The sequence below is a fragment of the Numida meleagris genome, chromosome Z (genome assembly GCF_002078875.1).
Source record: "Numida meleagris isolate 19003 breed g44 Domestic line chromosome Z, NumMel1.0, whole genome shotgun sequence".
NCBI classification, from domain to species: Eukaryota; Metazoa; Chordata; class Aves; order Galliformes; family Numididae; genus Numida; species Numida meleagris.
Window position 1 is genome coordinate 9,229,501 of NC_034438.1, and position 19,685 is coordinate 9,249,185.

Below are 19,685 nucleotides of genomic sequence, written 5' to 3' on the forward strand. Positions count from 1 at the left end.
CGGGCGGTGGTCGCGCCGTCGGGGCGGGGGGGTGTTCCCGAGGCGGGAGATGGGAAGCGGGCGCGTGGGTAGGAGCTGGGGTGTTCGACGTGGGGAGGCCGGGGGCTGTCGAGGAGAGGGGCAGCGTGCTGCGAGTTCTCAGCGTGGGGGGCTTGGGGAGGGGGCTGGGGTGATGGGGAGCCTAAGTGCTGGGGGTCCTCAGTGCCGCGGAGGTCGGAGTTCTGGGTAGACCTGAGCGTGGAGGGACTGGGGAATTGGTCCCGGGTGCTGGGCGTTCGCAGCGCGGGGGAAGAGGGGAGGGCGAGTGGGTTATGATGGTCGGGGTACGGGGGTGTCCAGCGTGAGGGGGTTGGGGAGCGGGTCTGGGGCTCTGGGGGTCCTCCGCATTGGGGGATCGAGAGAGGTGTCCAAGTTCTGAGGAGACCTGGACGTGGGGGTTGGGGAGGTGGTCCCGGGTACTCGTGCGCCACAAGACGTGGGGATCGGGAGGGGGTTGGGGTGTTGCAGGTCCCTGCAGTGGTGGGATTGGGTGTCCGAGTTCGGGGGGGGGAGACACGGTGCAGCGTGGTGAAGTGGTCGCTTGCGGGAACTGGGGAGTAGGCACCCAAATTCTGGAGGTCCCCAACGTAACGCGATTGAGTGCAGTGTCCAAAGTATTGGGGATCTCCAGCGTGGAATGGTTGGGAGGGGTGCACGCGTCCTGGGGGCCCCCAGCGTGGGGGCACTGTGGAGGTGTCCCTGAGTGCCCGGCGTGGGGGTACCGGGGAGGGGGTGCTCTGTTTCTGGAGGACCTCGCCGGGGGATGGTTGGGGAATGGGGATCGGCGTGTCCCCGCTGGAGAGTCCCTGTGGATTTGGGGTGCGGGGTCCCACGGGAGCTCTCGTGGGGGACACAGGGCAGGGACATCCGGGCGCGGCGCTGGCAGGAGCGAGGGGCGGGGGGGGCTGGCGGGGCCTCGCTGGGGGCAGCGTGCCCGCGCGCATTCCTCACATTCCTGGCCCCCCCATTCAGCCCCCCGCGCCCGCCCCACGCGTGAACGCGGATAGACGATGGGCGGTGGCGGGGGCATGGTGGGGCTGCATGAGTCCGGCTGCCCACGCGGGGCCCCCGTGGGTACACGGCTGCAGCGGGGGTCCGTGTCTCCCCCGGCTGTGGGGGGCTCCTTCTACCCGTCCCTCTGCAGGTGTCCCCCGATGACTGACACGTTCCCCCCCACGGGGTTGGGTTACGGATATAAATACCCGCGGGCGGTGAAACCCGACCGGGAGCGGCGCGCTAGGGACCAAAACCTCACCAAAGAGCTCCAAAAAGCACCCCCGCTGCCGCCCCTCGTGATGTCTCCGTGCCGCCAGGGGGGGCCCGGGAAGCAGCGGCCGTGCGCTGACACCGGACACCGCGGGGACAGGGACGGGGACGGGGACGGGGACGGGGACAGGAACGGGAGGGGAGGGGCCGCGCACTGCACTCGGTGCCATCACTCGGCGACACCCACGCGTGGGCGGGGGTCCCGCGAGGAGCGCTGCGTGCCCAGCGCCTTCTCCAGCCCCGTGTTCCCCATCAGCCCCATCTTGCTTTTGGGTATTTGCAGCCACATCTCGCCTTCCCCTCGCGCTGAGCTTTGTCTTTTTCAACACTTGGAGCAGTGTCCCTGCAGGAGGGGTTCGTCCTTGCCCCCAGTTGTCCCCATGCCCACTGCCCGCAGCACCCATCCTGGGGCTGGATATCAAAACACACCATGGGGCTGTGCCAACCAACCTGCTGCTGGTGGCCTCCAGTGGTCCATGGCGGTCTGTGGTAGCACACATGGGTGGCGGTGGGACTGGTGGTCTGTAGTGGACCATGCGTTGTACACCGTGGGCACAGCACTGCCCCACAGAGCTCATGCACTATCTCGTTTCCCAGGTTCCCAAAAGGCAAATGCAACCCCTGGATCCCCAACGCTGCCGATTGTTTAATTGGTTAAACATGTATTTCCACCTCCTGGAGCACAGCGAGCAAGCGGGCTGCAGAACCTTGCCAAGTGCCTTCACCTCTGCACTGAGAGTAAGGCCAGGAAGCTGTCAGCCCCAGGAGGTGGCTGTAAAGTGCATCAGGAGCAGGTTGGGACCACCGAGCTGGATGGAGGAGCTGAGCAGGACATCACCGTACTGGGGATGTGTAGCACTGGGGCACAGGAGTCTGGAGCTGAGGCACAGCAAGGATGGAAGAGGCACATCCATGGGTCCCCATCTCCCTCCACACAGCTGCTCCAAAGGCCGCCCCATCCCTGCTATGAGGGGAGCATCTCCAAAAGGTTGGGGCAGCTCTGGCCAAAAGGTCACGGGCCACCATGTGAGCACCACATGGGGATGGGCATGCCCATGGTGACCTCTGCACTATGGGCTTTGTGTGCTGCAGTTGTCAGGGTAACCTGAAGGACTCCTTGTTTGTGTTTGGGTTCTGCATGCCAGCAATGGGGAAAAAATTGAGCAGAAGTGAAGACTGTAGACAGAAAAACATGGGTAATGTGGCAGCTGTGCTGTTCCTCAGGTCCAGATCGGGCTCGGGGTAGGGGTCTGTGTGTGCTGCAAGGGCAGGAATTTGATGTCCCCATGGGAAGAGACACCAGCATCTCCCCATGCCTCAGAGTGAAGGAGGGTCCCCACCTCTGTCTATAGAGTTCTGTGCGGGTCTCTTCTGTGGCTCTTCCTGAAGGGCGTCCCCAAGGAACACTCTTCCCTGGGGCGCTGCCATGGTCCCAGCTCTCAACCCATGATGTTCTGAGGCACTGTGGTCTGCAGGGGGTGATTATGCTGGAGCTGGGCTGTGTGGAGCAGGGAGCTGTGATCCTGATGCTGGAGAAAAGTCAACAAAGATCAGCAGGATCCACTGAGGATGTAAACCTCCAGTGTCTGCTGCGGGTGTTGCTGGCTCTGCAGCACATTGAAGTGTTGGTGTCACCAGCCCCAGTGGTGTCACCAGCCTCATTAATGCCACCAGCACCAGTGGTGCCACAAGACCCAGTGGTTTCACCAACCTCATAGACGCCACCAGTCTAAGGTGCCACCTGCCTCACTGGTGCCATCAGTCTCATTGCTGTTACCTGTCATGGTGGTGCCACCAGCTCTGGTGATGCTCCTAGCCGTATTGATGCCACCAGCACTGTTGGTGCCACCAGTTATGACGGTGCCACCAGCCTCTTTGGTGCCATCCAGCCTTGTTGGTGCTATTAGCCTCTGGGGTGCCACCAGCCTCTTTGAAGCCACTGGCCTCATTGGTGCCACAGCTCCAGTGGTGCCACTGTGGTGCATGCATCCCTGCACCACTTACTCTGCCACAGGCACCCACCCTTGCTTGGCCCTTGGCCTGGCAGGCTCGTGGCACTTTCTTGGATAGCGCAGCTCCTGCACAGCCCAGGACCGATCTCCCAGGGTTATTTCTGAATCACAGGACAGGAAGCTTTTAGAGGTTTAAGCCGAGATGAATAATGTGCTCATTTCCTTGTGCCGACTACAAAGCACCTGCTCCAGGGGATTTATGGAGTGCCACTCTCTCGCACTCGCGGCACTGCTGCCCACCCGGATGTTTTTATTTTCACGGAATGGCTGGTGGGTGCCAAGGCCTGTTTTCCCAAACACCCCGCGCCTTCCCATCATGCTTCTTACAAAAAGTGGCTGAGGGCAGTGGTGGGGCACACTCGGGTACCCCCTGGTGCCAGAATGTGGCCCCAGGCAGGGTAGGGTGCACGGTACCTCTGGATGCCAGCAGCCGTGGGGTGGGAGCATGCAGGAGGAGATGTGTCCGGGGTGCAATGCTGGGTGGGGTGGCACAGGTACAGAAGGGCTGTAGAGGGAAGAGCAGCTCCTCTCTGCGGGCAGCTGTGGCAAAGGAGGATAAGGGGTGCATGCAGCCAGCCTGACTTGGAGCAGGTGGCATGGAGCAGCCACCGCTGGGATAAACAGACTAGAGATAGCGTGGGAGAGAGGGCTGGAGCATGCTGGAGAGGTGTGGGCCACAATGGAGAGGGATGGAGCATGAGGACAAGGAATGGTGTATGATGGAGGTGATGGACCTTGTGGGAGAGGACTGGGGTATGTGGAAGAGGCATGGAGCATATTGGAAAGGAATGGGCCATGAGAGCAAGCAGCTGAGCATGATGGAGAGGGGTGGACCACAATGTTGAAAAAGGATGGACCACAATGGAGAAGGATGGAGAATGAGAGCAAGAATGGAACATGAGGACAAGGATGGACCACAACAGAGAAAGATGGACCATGACAAAGGTGCATGCAGCATGAGGGTGAGCAAGAGGGTGTGAGACCGTGAAAGAGGTCCAGAGGGTGGTGGAGCACTGGGAAGCATCAGGGAGCATCAGAGTCTGTCTGGGAGCATGCTGCGAGTCTCAGGGTGCAGTGCGAGGTGTCCCAGAGAGCAGAGCCCAGCCTGAACCCCAGCCCTAGGCAGGCACTCCCTCCTGCAGCCTATGAATAATGTGACATTGAGGTTTTGATCATGCCCCTTCTGCTTTGTCCTCTTTCTGGAGCAGCAGCCACAGTTGCTTCAGTCCTGCAGGAACCAGGCTGACACTGACCCAGCTCGGCCCAGTGATAAGTTGGGTCAGGCTTTTTTTTGCTGTTTAGAGAGAAAATAAAGTGCTTGTGGGGAGCAGGAGCCAAGCTCCCCAGTGCCTAAAACAGCAATCGCAGCACTTCCTTGGATTTATGGTGTTTGCTTTCACAATGCCAGCCGGGATCCTGTTTGCTTCCTGCTCTGCAGCTGCAGCCTGAGCTGAAGGCTCAGGAGATTCAGGTTTTATAACACTCCTGGATCCTGCCGATGGCAACTTGTCCATCATCTTTTATGACCCACGCACCTCCTGTGGGGCTGGGCTGGGCTGCTGCCATCCCGTCCCATTGCCCACCTCCGGCTGCCCCTGGCAATGAGGTCCCCTTCCCAGCGCTGTGCGCTGTGCGCAGGGGCTGAGCTGCACCAACATGGGCAGGATGCTGAGACACAGATGTCACCTCCTCCTGCAGGGTCTTGGGATGCTCGGGGCTGGTGGCAAGCACCAGAACTGGCCGCCCCATGTCACCTCAGGGACAGAGCAGAGTAGCACCAGACCGCAGCATCCCAGTACCCAAGCTGCAGCTCCGTCCATCCCCATCCACTGCCTTCCGAGCCTGGAGCCCCGGCGGTAGGAGCTGGGCCACCCCACAGCTACCCCCTCCCCAGATTTTTGGCGTCCCTCTGGGAGCCAACCATCGGGGCCTCCAAATGAAAAGCATGACTTTTGTTTAACATATTCTCTGCTCGGTGGTGAAACGAAGATGGATTAGTTCATTGTGGTTGCTAGCGTGCTAGACTCCTTTTTCCAAACACACAATAGAAATATTCGTTTACCGCCCCAACGACAGAGACTTTTATCCTCCTTATATAGTAACAACTCTGCTCCAGAGGGCGATTTTCATTTGTTACTGATACACTCCTGCCCACAGCCTGTGGGCTGTAGTTTATCCATGGGTACCCTAAGCTCCTCTGATTTATTACCACCTCTTCCAGCCGATTGCACGTGCTGCCCTCTGCTTCCCTTTTTTTTTCCCCTTGATTTGGGATTTCTTTTCAGAAACAGACTCTCTTCCCCACCCGTTTGGCCAAGGCAGTGGGGTGGCAGCTGGGGGCCGGGGGATGCAAGATGGTGTGGGGACCTGGGTCCGCAGAGGGATGTGCCTCGAAACCCAAAGGTGGCGAATCCAAAGCGGATAAGAGGAAGGGTGTTTTTTTTTTGTTTTTTTTTTTTTCTCCCTGCTTAATTAGGCTGCCACAGGAAAGCACTCAGGCCAAAATTTAGTGGGATTCAAGGAGGGATTGGACATCTACGCGGATAACAGAAATATCCAGCTATAACAGCGGATGCCAACACAAATTCTGGAAGGGATATTAAGCCTCACGCGTCAGGGTGTAAACCTATCCCAAACAAGGCAGCTTAACATTGGGCAGATGACCCACGAAGGCTGCTGCTACTGCAGCCGCCAGCGGGCAGGACCATGGCCCTGCTCCCTGCTGCAGCAGCACCCTCTGCAGAGGGCAACAAACCTCTCTGGGCAGTCACCATCCAAAGTGCCCTGCTATTGCCCACATCTCCCATCCTCTCTCCTTGGCTGCTGAGAACCACCTGAGTACTACAACCTGGAGACAGTCAGTGGAGGCAAGGGACTGTGGCAGCCCTCTTGTGCATGCTCCCAGCCAAGCCCTTTCTTCCCCTCTCAGGTCACCTGTTGGCCAAATCCGCCCGATTTCATCCCTCTTGTCACATCCCTCCTTTGCAGTTGCCCACCTTCTGGGAGGAACTGCTCAGCTCTGGCACCCAGATGCTGCAGGTGGTATGGCCCCATGCTCACCTTGGCACCACCAAGCTGAGCCTTGGGGCCATCATGGACATACAGAGCCCTATGTCACTGGGAATCACTGCACTACCTGACCTTGGCCAAGGAGACCAGCCCTCATCCTCAGCCCTCTCTAGGGGCTTGGAGATGGGGGAATTCACCCCACAAGCTGGGTGTGAGCACCTCCACACCCACCAGGGACAGCACTGGTTGCCGATGTGGTGCCTGTCCCACTCCACACACTGGGATGCTCGGACACCTTGCTATGATGCAGCATGACAGGGGGTGCCTGGAGTTCTACCCCTGCTTGGGAGCCAGGGGTGCCCAGCACCATGCCAAGGGCAACCCCACCAGGGTCCCTTGGATCTCCCCTTGCCGCTGAGCCCAGCACCCACAGGGGCTTCCAACTGGAGACATTTCTGGAGGGCATGAATCAGCTTTTCACAGCTTGTTAAAAATCTTGATCCTACCTCTTGTTTTCATGCCTTTCAAATCAGGAAATGAGTTTTACAACTTTTCCAGTGGGGCACAGCTGGTGGCCAGGGTCGTAAAGCTGAACTTTATAAATATCTCTTGTTGGGATCAGGGGAAGAGCATTAAAAAGGCAGAGAGAGAGAGAAAGAGAGAGAAAGAGAGGGAAGGGAAAGAAGCAAAGACAGAAGAAAAGCAACTCGGCAGGACTGTTAAGAGCCCAGCTCAACGATGGCCATGACCATGAGAGTGCAGAAGACAGCGTGCACCTGGGGCAGGCTCTGCCTCCTTCTCTCCCTCTTCCTTCAGCTGCCAGGCTCCCAGGCCAAATGCTACTTCCAGGCTAAAGGTAAGCAGGGAGGCAAGCTGGGAGGATGTGGATGCTGGGAGAATGCCTTGGCTTTCCCCAAGGCAGCTGGGCTCAGCCATGCAAAGAGCTACACAGGTTGTGCTGAGCCTGGGAGCATAATCGTGGGCCAGTGATGACTGGAAGGAGCAGTCTATAAACCACAGAACAGCTCCCCAGGGTTCTGGCTGAGAAATAGCTTGCTGGGCCATGAATTGCTCCTGGCAGGAGCCTGACTGTGGCCAAGATGCAGGACCAGTAGCACAGGGAGGAGGGCTGCCTGCCTGTCCTTCCAGGGGCACAGGGATGCCCAAACTCAAAGTGACACTGGATGTGACCTCTTCAAAGAACCAAGAGTCACCTGCCTCTGCCCTAAGTCACCAGGATGGATGAGAGCATCTCCCTTTGTGTCTACTTGGGCTTCCCAAACCCACCCAGATCACAGGAGGAGAGGCCACCAACCATTTTCCATGTCACAGGGAGGAGGGGAAGTGATGATATCCCCGTATCTTTTCAGGGCAGAGGGATGCCAGTGGGGCTCCTGCACACCCTCAATGCTTATTGCCACTATTTCCTTTGCAGCTCCCTGCGAGTATGAGGGGAAGCAGTTCTCCCTTGGTGAGTCGTGGCTGAGCACTAACTGCCTGCTGTGCACCTGCCTGCACCCCATTGGCGTGGGATGCTGCGAGACGTGAGTGAGGGACGCTGGGGAAGGGCAGCAGTAGGGCTGGTGGTGGCACATGTGACAGAGCAACCAGCAGAGTCCCGGGGATCATAGAGTCATAGAAGGTCTTGGGTTGGAAGGGACCATAGAGATCATTGTGTTCCAGCCATGGGCAGGGTTGCCAACCACTAAATCAGGCACTAGGCCAGGGGATGTGGGGAGCAAGGGATGGCAGTGGGACAAGAGGTGCTACAGAGGGGTCTGTGGACATCAGACACGCTGGAGCTGGCCTGGGAAATATGGGAGCTGCTGCTCCCTAGTACAGCCCGGGGAGCTGACAGCACCATGCCCTCTCCTGCAGCACCCAGCACCCCATCGACTTCCCTGACTGGTGTGAGGCCCACTACGACACGCAGACCTGCCAGATCTCAGTGGTGCAGAAGGCCAACCCCAGCCTGCCGTGTGTGAAGAGCATGGAGCACGAGTGGGGCTCAGCCGGCACCTCCGAGCCACTGAACAACAAGGTGCTGGATGCAGGGCTTAGCAGATAAAGAGTGCACAGCCTCGCTGTCAGCCCCGCTCCTCCAGAGCACAACTCCTGCATGCTCCAGACCTGCCCCATCCCGTAGACATCACTGCAGCCACCTTCCAGGGAAACCACTATCCATGCACTATTTTACTCAGCTAACATTTACACCCTAGCGCTGCCACAGTACAGCTTTGCTTCTGCCTTCAGCTTCTTGAACTCAGCTGGGGCCCCTTCCCCACATGACATCGTTCTCAAGATGAGTGGTGGGCCAGGGCACACAAACCCCCAGCGGGATCAGCGGGCCCTGAGATGCGACTTTTTTGGGAATGCGGATCCCAAGGCATGTCCATCCAGGTGCACAGGGAACTTCCAGCTCCTAAAGGGCCCCAGGACCAAATTACACCACATCCAGCTGCAAGCTAAGCAGCTCCCACCAAGAACCCAGTTCCTTTGCCCTGCAGCCACTGGGAGCTCCGTGGGAAGCAGTGGCACTGAAGCATGACATGTGCTCTGGCCAGTCCGTTCTCTGCCCCTAAGCACATGAAGCGTAACCTGCTTCTTGAACCACTAATGTCCATTCTCCTGGAACCAGAGCTCTCTGTGCCAGCCCTTGGCAACACTACAACAGAGCCAGCCCTGGGTAGGCAGCAGAACACTGGGCATGTGGGGAAAACTGCTGTTCCCAGGAGGAGCCTAGCCCCCTGTGCAGGCTGCCCCATCTCAGCTGCAGGAAGCTGGGTGCCCCGCTGGTGTTCAGGGAGCTGAAGCAACCTGTCTGTGCCAGCACGGAGCTGGCTGCCCTGACAGCCTGCCCCAGCTGGTGCCGTGCCTGTGCTGTGCAGAGCCTTGTGTAGATGTTTCTGTTCTTTCAATAAAGGTATTAAACAAAGTGGTCTCCAGTCAGTGACTACTGAACACTTGTACTGCCTCTCCCCCAGAAAGGATGCAGGAATAATGGTCTTTTTAAGGCTGAATTTTGCATTTTCTGGTGTTTATTAGATTTCCATGCAAAGAGGAAAACTCTCTGAAAGGTCTGGTAGAAATGCAGAGCTGGCTGTTGAGCAGAGAGACCTCTATCCCAGCTCCTGAATGCCCAGTGTGCATTCACTTCAGCTCCTCAAGGATCCCAAGACCAGCAAGACACCTTTGAGCACAGGAGCAGAAGGAGAGAACAGCCCAGGTGCTCAGCATTTCACAGCTTTGGATCATCACTATGCTGCTGCCACCTTGCTCCATCTGGAGCTGCCACAGCATTTGGCCACATCCAGCCCAGCATAAGCTGGCAGCATGAGACTGGCGTGCGGGACCTTCATGCAAAGCCAGCATGGGGCTTCTCTGAAAAGCTCCAGGATCTTTGGGCTGGGCCATTCTCTCCTGAGAACTTGTTGTGGGGTAAAGGTACATGCAAGGCCATTCCCTGGGAAGCAGATCTTGTTGCAGCAAGGGCTGCAACTCACACGCTCACACAGGCACAAAGGGTCAGGCCCTCAGCTGAAGGCTGTGGCACAGAGCACTACAGCAGGCGCAATGCCCTTCTGCCCACCGGCAGGACAGACCTGCCCAGTGCCCATCCATGTGCTGCAAACGAACCTGGGGAATACTGAGGTGTGCACCCTGCAGCACACTGGTGGCGGTCCTGCCGGCCAATCCCTCCAAAACTGCGGGCTCCTCCTGGCTCTCTCCACTTCAGATGGTGATGGAGTTGGCGCTAGAGAACTGAGACACATAGGAGGCCAGGATGGGGTTCGTGGGAAGGACTTTGATGGGTAAGTCCCAGCTGAAAGTGTCCACTTCAATCTGCTCCACCCCAGTCCAGGTGATGGCCTCTGACTGGCTCCCACGAACCATGCATGTCCTCGCTGGCTCCCCAGAAGTCACGAACTCAAAGTGCAGCCTCCACTTCAGCGACACTGTGGGCAAGAGGCAGGTCAGCAGCCAGCACCACAAGGGACAATAACTGTCTCAGTGCTGGCTGTCCCAGCAAGGGGACAAGCAAACATGCCCACTCACACAAGGCCAGCTCCCTCCTACAAGACACAGCCTTGCAGAGCGTTTGCCAGCAGGCACAGGGCAGCAAAGGTAGGGCTGGGGACACTGCAGTCCTCCCATGGGGACCATGAGGGCCACTAACCAATGTTGGTGGTGAATCCTGGAGTTGAGCTCAGTGGGATAGGCAGGTTGAAACTGCTTTGGGCTGTGTGCAGGCAGGCCTCCTGATGGCGGGCATGTGTGCTGAAGGAGACAGGCTGTCCCCGTCGCCTCTGGAACTCCTCCTGGATGCTCTCTTCTGTCTGCAGGCTCACTGAAAACTGGAGAGCAATCAGCAGAAAGCTCATGCTCACGTGTTCTCTTGGTCCTGGGGCCTCTTTCCCAACAGCACTCAGTCCCCACCTGGGACGCCGAGGAAACCTCAGCTGTGTCCCTCTGAGGTCTCACTAGAAATCCCACAGCAGCTCAGTGCCACTCCAATCCCTTCTCCCTCTCTCCCACCCAAAACACCAGAAGCCAGCACTGACCTGTAGACATGGGATGTCTCCTTCTGAGAAGTTAAAGGTCCCAATGACATCTTCTCCAATCTTATATACGGTCTTGAAGATACAGAATGTGCCCACCTTCCCACGGTTGTTGCTGATGTTGTACAGGTCTAAGGAGAAAGCAGAGAGGGGAACAGAGCTGGGGCACGATGAGGCTCTGCTTAACACTGCAGACTAGATTACTCAAACAGGCTAACGGACACAGCTTGTCTGCTTGGGAATCATAGGATCACAGAATGGCTTGAGTTGGAAGGGACCTTAAAGACCATCCAGTTTCACACCCACTGCCATAAGCAGGATTGCCATCCACTAGACCATGCTTACCAGGGCCTCATACAACCTGGCCTTCAGCACCTCCTGGATGAAGGACAGGCATTCCCTCTAGGAAAGGCATGTGGCAAGCCAACAGCAAACCACATGCTGGCTGCAATATGCCAGGGAGAAGGTCTCTCTTACAGAGAGTTTGTGGGAAACTGATCTAAAGTAGGCCCTGATGGAGCTGCTCTACTGATGGAGCCCCAGACTGCGTCAGCAAAAGACTTTCACAGCAAGCACTGAACTGGAAAGAGGGCAGGCCTGCAGGCACTCCTGCTTCACATGCAGGTCAGGACAGCAGGTTTGAGCAGAAGTGACCTACGCAGGCTGCGTCGGGAGGTGGCTGCCATGAGCAGCTCCGTTGCCAGGTCTGCCAGGCGAGAGTCTTTCTTCAAGCCATCCTCCTCTTCCAGGAAGGGGTTTGAGGGCGCAACAGCCTCATCCTGTGGGCACTGGTAATCCTTGAGGCCTGGGAAGAAGGCAACAGACAGTGGGGCAGGCTGCAGACCAGCCTGCACCTAAGGAGAGAGCAGGGTATAGCCTTACCGTGCAGCACAAGGACACGGAAGGGCACGCGCAGGAGTTTGATGGGGGAGTTGACCCGCTGGCAGCCGATGGTCAGCTTGTATACATACTTCACTGACTGTCCTCGGAAAGAGGGAGGGCCATCTATGGGCAGCGTCTCGCAGTACGAATCTGCAATGAGCACAGAAAGGATTGCTTTGCAAGGAAGCTCCTGGAGCTGCTGCGTGCTGATTCCCTGCACTGATAGTCAGGAAGAGTGGCAGGGATAGGGGCAGAGCGCGGTGTTTTCTGCTATCTCCTCTCCCTCACCAGGGCCAAGCACACCCTTGGCTTCCCTGCACCACTGCACTGCTTCTCACCTCACATCACGCGCTGTCATCCAGACATTGTTTCCAGCATATACAACCACACACACAAATTTTGCCTCAAAAGAATGTGAAAGATGTAGAATCCAGGAACACAAACATATGAGAGCTGAACTTACTCATCACGAGTTCAACCTGAATTTGCCTTTGTACACCACATAAACATGACACTTTCAAGAAGCAGTCACATGTTACGTTTCCTTAGGGGTCTGCCTCATCTATGCACAAATAATACTGAAGGCACAGAAATGTGACCAATATTTCATTCCACTTTTGATATTCACCTTACACAAGCCCCAAACTCAGAAAAAAAAAAAAAAGAAAAAAAAATTAGCTTCTTCCTGTGTTTTTCTCTGAAGCTTACCAGCACTTGGGGCTAAATGGCCAAGAAACAATTAAGAGATCTTCACAACAAGCTGTGGAGTAATCCCCCTCTGCAGACTGATGACTTGTACCACAAACCCTCTGACTCTGAGATCTCTCAGATGCCAGGGCCTGGCTTTGCACCATATTCAGCCCTCTCAGAGCCCCATCCATGTTCACCGCATAAATCCCAGTGCTTCTTAATGCAGCATGAAGACTTCTGCAGCTTTCCCAAACTGCACACTGTTTAAGAAGGGAGACACAAACAGAGGACTGTGGAAGATCTCCATCTCTGGCTTGCCCACCGTGACGCAGATATACCCTGCCAGAGGAAGGGCAGCATCCTGCTGTTAAACCACAGATCCTTCCCCAAGTCTGGCACATCCTAAACTTTGAGGCTTAGATTAAAAGCTAGAATTACATTTAAAATATAACCTCTGGATTTAAAAAAGAGGGCTGGAGAGACAAAAAAGCCTATGCTGGTGACCAGAGGCCACAGGCTCTCACACACAAAAACAAAAGGCAGTCCCACTGGACTGAGGTGCAAATTAAGCTGAGAACTGTCTTGACAGAGAGGAAAATCAGGTATTTCCAAGGAAGGTTTAAGAGTGTTGCAGTGGACTGCTGCAAGTCCCTGCAGCAGACGCTCACAAGGGTCTCCATGTCTAGCAAGGACAATCTGAGCAGAGACCACCATGTCTGGGGCAGAAAATGGGCAATGCACAGTATCTGCTGCCTGGCACAGGAATGCTGAGACTCAGGAAGCACCAGCTTCCTGACAGGCCCCGGGAGGAAGCGCATTCCTGGCACTGCAGAAGCTTCCCTGACCCTCCCGCTGTACCCTCTGGCTGGGCTCCTGGCTTGTGTTGAGGCTGCCTCCATTTCCTCCTCTCCCTATGATCTACCAAATATTTAGAGGCATTGCAACACCAGAGGGGAGGCAGAAATACCCACAAAAATGACTTGAGGGCTTAAGAAAATGTTTTACATTGACAAATTTAAAGAGCTCAGTCTGGGCAGTGTGTCAAACTGATGGGAGGTGAGTCAACTTTAACGTATAGGCACCATAACATGGGGAAGTTACTGGGGAACAAGCTCATAGGCAACTGAAAACCAGGCCTTCTATCAAACAGCAGCCTCACACAACCTCAGCTACGCATGCCAGCTCTGGCTACGGTTTATTAATACGGTACTCTGCTGAAGCAGAATTAAAATTGCTCGGTTTTTTTCTCCATTTCCAAACTGTGTAGCAAAACTCAAAACTTCTGAAAAACAGGAAATGAAGAATTAAGATACACACCCACACAGCCTTAACTCTGCCTCCACGGAGCTGGCAGGAGCCCCCAGGAACGATCTGCAAGCGTGCCAGCTGCAGTCTTGTGTGAGGGGAGCAGCACTACACACTGATGGGATTGGTGTGAGCAGCCTGGTAGAGCTGAGGCTGTGAAACAGGGTTTTGGTGCTGCAGAGTCCTGAGTCACACGCAGCAGCATCACACATGGGACATGCAAGAAATGTGTAAACCACATGCAGCCTTGAGACATGGAGTCTCAAGGTGCTGAAGAGTTTGTGTTCCTCCTATGGAGCTGTGGCCAAACACAAGGCTGCTTTGTGTCAGTGTCACCCAGCGCTGGAGCAGATGCAAACACACAACACCACTCAGAGAGACTGCTGGCTTAGCTGTAGGCTCAGCAGCTTCCGCCTGCCATGCCAGAACTCAGGTAAATCCCCTCAGTACATCCCAGCCACCTAGGGGTTGGACTGTCGTCACTGCTTTGCTCTCCCAGAGCCTGCTTAGCCTGCCCAAGCTGCTGCAGGAAAAGAGGCTCCCTGCATGTGGGAGAAAGGATTCTCCAGCTCCACGCATGCCAGCAGCAAGGAGAGCATGAGCACCCAGGGGAGCTTCAGGCCACCTGAGATGTTTGCCTCCTCCTCCTCCCTGGTTTTCAGAAAACACACTGGCCTTTGGATGCAATGAGGCAGAGCCAGCTGCTTTGACATGCATGCTGCTGTATGTCAGTAAGTGCAGAACAAAACACCCCTGAATGACAGACTCCACCGTTAAGCGCCACGGAGCACTGTCTCACCCCATTAATCACCTTCCCAAGCTAGGCTCCTCAAAGAAAGGCAAGAGGTGCGAGCTTCAAAACTAGCATGTCATAGCCCATAGCTTCTTGCTTTAACTTGCAGCTCTGCTGAGAGCTCCAGCAGAGCCCCCTCCACCAGGCTTCCTCACTCTGTGACTTGAGAGGTGTCCATCACCCATTCCCATCAGATTTCTGCTGGGACAACCTGAGGAACGCACACACACACACAGCCTGCAGTGCCTGATGCTATGCTGCCAATGCACCACAGGCTGCTGGAACACAGAGATCTGACATGAAGTGACAAGCTGGGTCACTAGCCACCAACCAGGGGACAATAGCACATTTTTGTGCTTGCACAACTGATTACTCAGGTAGAAGGCTCTCATACATTGCCTGGGACTAGGAAAATCAGTTGCTGCAAATTTATTTTTAACATCAAAAGGGAAAGCAGTGATGAAGGAGAACTTAAAGGGGACCTGCTGGAAGAAGTTTGTGGGCTTTGGTGGCACAGGGAGTTACGAACCAGAGAAGATGAGAAGTGCTCACTTTCATGGGAGAAAGGTCAGGAAAACTAGAACAAGTAGAATGGCCTCCAGGACAGCCACAACCTGAAGAGGAAGTGCACAGCTTTGGAGGATGCCAGCCTAAATTCCCAGACTGCTTCAATTTGGCTGAAGAAACAAAGGCAGGGAAACACAGGTGTGAGTAGCTGTTCCTACAGCTGCAGCCAGGTATTTCAAAACTTTTCACACCTTGCAGCTATACAATGGACCTGTGGCAATGGACACAGGCCAGAGGCAGGACTGAGGGACAATGCAATATGTACAGAGAACAAATTCTGGACAATGCAGCAGGGAGCAGTTCCTTAGCATTTACCCTCCCATCATGTGCCTTCTGCAAGCACCAGGGTCCACTACTTGCAGCACTCAGGTCTGCAAGGCCACCTTGAGTGTGGGGCTCCCCAGAGGTGAATGCTTTGAAGACAAGACAGAACTCACAGGACTTAGACTCCCCGGGATCCAGTCGCAGGTCACAGAAGAGAATCTTTGGTGGTGTAGACAGGATACACTGACCCCGCTCTCCTGGAAGAGACAAAAAACATGTGAGTGCTGCGCTTGGCCAGCCCTGGGGTGTTGAGGGGGTACTCACTGTGGCAGGGTCATTCATGCCTCACTTCCATATGAAGGAATGGGGAAGAGAAGGGGTTGATGAGGAAATATCTCATGTCCTGGTCAGACCATGAGACATTCCTGAGATAGCTGGACTGACAACCCTGACATTTTGCTCCAAGCTAGCACCACTATGATCTCAGCATTAACGAGGTCCTGCAGCAGCCATGCACCAGGGAATTTCCCAAGGACAGCAACAACGACTTCCAATTTGCAGTCCTCCTCCCTACCCATGCAGTCCTCTGACACATGTCAGAGTCTGTGTGACTCCTGCTCGCTGGGCTGTCACCTCCACCACCTGTGAGGAACACTCACCTCTGTTGGGAACAAAGACCGTCTCGTTCTCTGCTTGTACGTCAGGCTTGCTGCCATCAGATGGAGGAAGCACTACGCGGTTCTCACTGGCATGAAACTGGCAGTGGATCTGGGCACTGGCCCATGCCAGCATCTCACTGAGAACAAAAAAAAGCAACACTCATGTCTACACTTTAATCTGGATCATAGTGAGCATGAATCAGGAGAACAGCAGCTCTTCCTGTCCTTCTCCATGGGTGACTGCTTTTCTGGAAGGAAGGAGGCCTTGCTTTACTGCCACTGAAGCCATCCCTAAAGCTGCCCTCCAAACATGGCTCTGGGGCATACTTGGGCTGGGGTGCTGACCTGAAGCCCCCTCCACCACAGCTGGATAACAGCTGTTGACACAGTATCGCCCAAGGCCTGGCTCTGTAGCTCTTGCTGAGCAGCAATTTTTGTTCAGCTGTCATGTATAGGCCACTCCTAGTGGAAGACATTTAGCCACAAAAAAGCCAAACCCCAAGCCAAAAGTGACATGCAGCAGCACTCTGAGGTGTGTGTGGTGATAAAACAACAACCAGGGAAGTGTATGGATACAAATTAAACCAAAAAGAATTAATACCTGCTTGCTGGATTCAGCTGCCCCTGCACATGCTCCCTCCCAGCAGCCTTGTTTCCCACAGGACCCCTTTGCGAGTCACACTATAAGCACACTGACACTTTCCAGTTCCCAAATCCCTTATCTGTTTTTACTTCAGTAGTGGTCTCGTGAATGTAGGTAGTGTCTGGTTCCTCCCCTGTTATCCAGCATCACAATCTGATTAGTAAGCACTGACACAGAACTTTAAGTGGTACAAGGAACCTCCGTGGCACATGGATCTCTCTCAGTGAGACTAATCAGACCAGTTAAATGTTCAAATGAACCAGGGAAAAAGGCCTGCTGCATTCATTCAGCTAATTATGCGCTACGTGATCCTATGTACTTTACCTGAATGGGCACTGGATACTCTGCCCAGTTACCTCTAACCCTATGAGCTGCAATTCTTCAAAAACACCAGCATGGCTTTTTTGTAAGGGCTGCCCTAGGGTTTTCTTTCATAAGGCATCTGCTACATGGAGGCAGAGAAATACTCTTGCATAAGAGACAATGCTTACTAATTTTATGCCAGCTTAGCACGATTACAGTACCTTCAATCTCAGTATTTCGAATATTTTTCATTTATTGTTAGTATTGCCCAACGATGTGCCATCAGATTGTTTTAATTTTTTAACCAGACATGAAAACAAAGTTTGAATGTTCCTTCCTACCAGCAGACCTTGCTTGTTCAGCTGGCAGGACACAAACAGACCCCATATTGGAGCCGAGGTCACCTCTCCTTTCCCTCACTTCTCCCTATGGCTCCTTATGTAGCCTACAGTGGCTCCACTCCATGCAGTTTTGGGCAGGACACCTTTCTTTCTCGAACACCTCATACATCACAACCGGATTCACTTTCTGCCATTTACTTACTATCCCTGATTTCTGTTCCTGTGCTTGAAATCCATGCTGGAGTTCCTCCACCTGTACAGCCTCTCGTGCTTAGCCCTGGAAGCTTCTGTTTCCTTGACAGGTCTACCTGTGTGGCAGTGACTGCACTGTGATCCGGCTGCTGCCCTTACACAGCCTACATCTTCAGCTTCTGAACTACCAATCCTTTAACTGCTCCCTTCCATACAAGTTAGCCAGCTCTTGTTAGGTTATACTTTTATTCTAAAAACTTTCCCTTTTCTAAGAGGTGGTTTTCCAGGCACCACAACATACCTGAAGTTCCCTAACAAAGCTTCCAAAACTGTGCTGTGAATCTCAAAAACTGCTCCACCTTGCACCTGTGCAAACCCACATGTCTTGGAGGAACAGGAGCTGCTGTGATTTGGTCGCAGAGCAGACTCCCTCTGTACACTGCCAGGCCGGAGCTAATATTCCCTGATGTGCCATGCTTCCAGAAGTGGCAGAAACAGTATCGCCACTGTGCAAGACAAAACTCCAAAAAGCGACATGCTTATGACATAGCTGAATATGAACATTTAATTCAACAGGCAAGAGGAACACAGAATAAACAATGGAAAGTTAAGGAAGTCAATTAAAAAATGTCCTACAGTGTTAATACAATATACTACTTTGCTGCTGATGAGACTGCAAGCACTGGAAGCGGTTCCATCAAAAGTCATTTCTGAAAGTCATACTGGTGATGATGCAAAGGTGCTGAACCTGATGGGGCAGGAAACTGACACTTCCCAGGAAGGACCCAGGAGAGGAAAGCCATCTCCACCCCTGGGAAATGAGACAAGGCCACACACACTGCTGACACGGAGGCTTTGGGTGAGTCACTCCCTGTGAGCAAACGTAGGAAGCTCCTATCTTGTCACCTTTCTTCAAAGGCTACTTTGGCACAGCCATGAAAAGAAGTGAGGCAGTGCTCAGCATCTGGGCCATAGCAAGTGCTGAAGACTGCCTGTCCTCCCCTCTAGCTACTGCTTGCCCCCCTGGCTGCTGGCTCTGGAGGTGAGGATCACAGCAGTACATCACTGCACTGCCACGCAGAACTCCTTCCATAAATGTTGGAAATAATGACACTGCCTGGACGCTGCCCTGCAAGACTCGCTCTGGTGTAACAAGATATCCTACTCTGATAGCCAGCTGAGCTTCATTATCTGCCAGCAATGCTGCTGCCGAGGGCTTGCTTGAGGGGCACTTAGTGCACCTCTCCCAGCATCTCTACCTGCATACTTCTTCCCAGACTCTTTCTTGGGGGCAGAAAACCAGAATTATGAGCTCTGCTTCGCCCTGAAACAGACATGGCACATAGCTCCATTACGGAATGCCTTGGGCGAGGAAGTCACCAGGGGCTGAGCTGGCACCGCTGCCCCATAGGTACTCCCGCAGCACACCTGGAAGGAGCCCCCAGCACTGCCATACCTGCTGGCGGAGGTGGAGGCGGCCGACAAGGGGTTGGTGAAGGTGATCACACACTCCAGCATCTCCCCAGCCAGAAACACGGGCCCGCGGCCCAGCTTGGCCACCACCTCGATCATGGCTGGGACAGGATCTGCCAGAGAACGAGACGGACGTGAACAGAGAGGTGGAAGCACGTAAACACGCAGGGGGTGTCAGCGCCAGGCCCAGCGCTCACACACACACACATCACCACACATCACACACACACACACACACACACACACACACACACAGAGGAGGCCCAGGCACGGCCTCGCTCCTCCCCCAGGCCTGAGGGGCAGCCCCAGCTGTCAGCACCCGCCCGCAAACCCCCGCGAGGGGCGAGGGGCCAGGAGCAGCCCCAGATCCGTTCACAGCCCCGCACACCGCCCCGCAGCACACTCACCACCCCGAAACCCCGCTCCCTCCGCGCCGCCGGAGGGCCGCCTTCCCCTCAGCGACTGCTCGGCCGCGCTCGGCCGGCGCTCGGCAGCTTTCGGGAGCTCTCGGGACAACTCGGGAGCGCTCGGGACAACTCGGGAGCGCTCGGGCGCGCTCAGCGGCGCTCGAACCCACTCGGCAACTTTCGGCACTGCTCGGCTCGGCTGCCCGGCTTTCCGGAGGCGCGGGCGCCGTATCCCGCGGGTGTGGGCGGGGCAGAGCGCGGCGCGGCGCGGCGCGGCGGGG

At 55.2% G+C, this 19,685-nt stretch overlaps 2 protein-coding genes across 2 annotated transcripts; one reads left to right on the plus strand and one right to left on the minus strand.

Moving 5' to 3' along the window:
• MSMP (microseminoprotein, prostate associated) lies at nucleotides 975–9,244 on the plus strand. The gene is made up of 3 exons (XM_021381029.1): nucleotides 975–7,182; nucleotides 7,762–7,870; nucleotides 8,205–9,244. Exons 1-3 carry the CDS (start codon nucleotides 7,065–7,067, stop codon nucleotides 8,392–8,394), a joined length of 417 nt encoding a protein of 138 aa, XP_021236704.1. The 5' UTR covers nucleotides 975–7,064; the 3' UTR covers nucleotides 8,395–9,244.
• On the minus strand, nucleotides 9,347–19,520 carry RGP1 (RGP1 homolog, RAB6A GEF complex partner 1). The gene is made up of 9 exons (XM_021381028.1): nucleotides 19,405–19,520; nucleotides 18,981–19,110; nucleotides 16,046–16,182; nucleotides 15,560–15,643; nucleotides 11,768–11,917; nucleotides 11,544–11,690; nucleotides 10,889–11,016; nucleotides 10,504–10,681; nucleotides 9,347–10,282 (listed from the first exon to the last, which is right to left on the minus strand). Exons 2-9 carry the CDS (start codon nucleotides 19,094–19,096, stop codon nucleotides 10,059–10,061), a joined length of 1,164 nt encoding a protein of 387 aa, XP_021236703.1. The 5' UTR covers nucleotides 19,097–19,110; nucleotides 19,405–19,520; the 3' UTR covers nucleotides 9,347–10,058.

Bases quoted from the DNA above. Each gene is read 5' to 3' on its own strand.
- MSMP (XM_021381029.1), top strand. From the start codon at position 7,065: ATGGCCATGACCATGAGAGTGCAGAAGACAGCGTGCACCTGGGGCAGG. The intron at 7,183-7,761 runs GTAAGCAGGGAG...TTTCCTTTGCAG, and splicing joins ATGCTACTTCCAGGCTAAAG to CTCCCTGCGAGTATGAGGGG. The intron at 7,871-8,204 runs GTGAGTGAGGGA...CCTCTCCTGCAG, and splicing joins GGCGTGGGATGCTGCGAGAC to CACCCAGCACCCCATCGACT.
- RGP1 (XM_021381028.1), bottom strand. From the start codon at position 19,096: ATGATCGAGGTGGTGGCCAAGCTGGGCCGCGGGCCCGTGTTTCTGGCT. The intron at 15,644-16,045 runs GTGAGTGTTCCT...TGTCTCTTCCAG, and splicing joins GGTCTTTGTTCCCAACAGAG to GAGAGCGGGGTCAGTGTATC. The intron at 11,918-15,559 runs GTGAGTTCTGTC...TGCTCATTGCAG, and splicing joins TCCCGGGGAGTCTAAGTCCT to ATTCGTACTGCGAGACGCTG.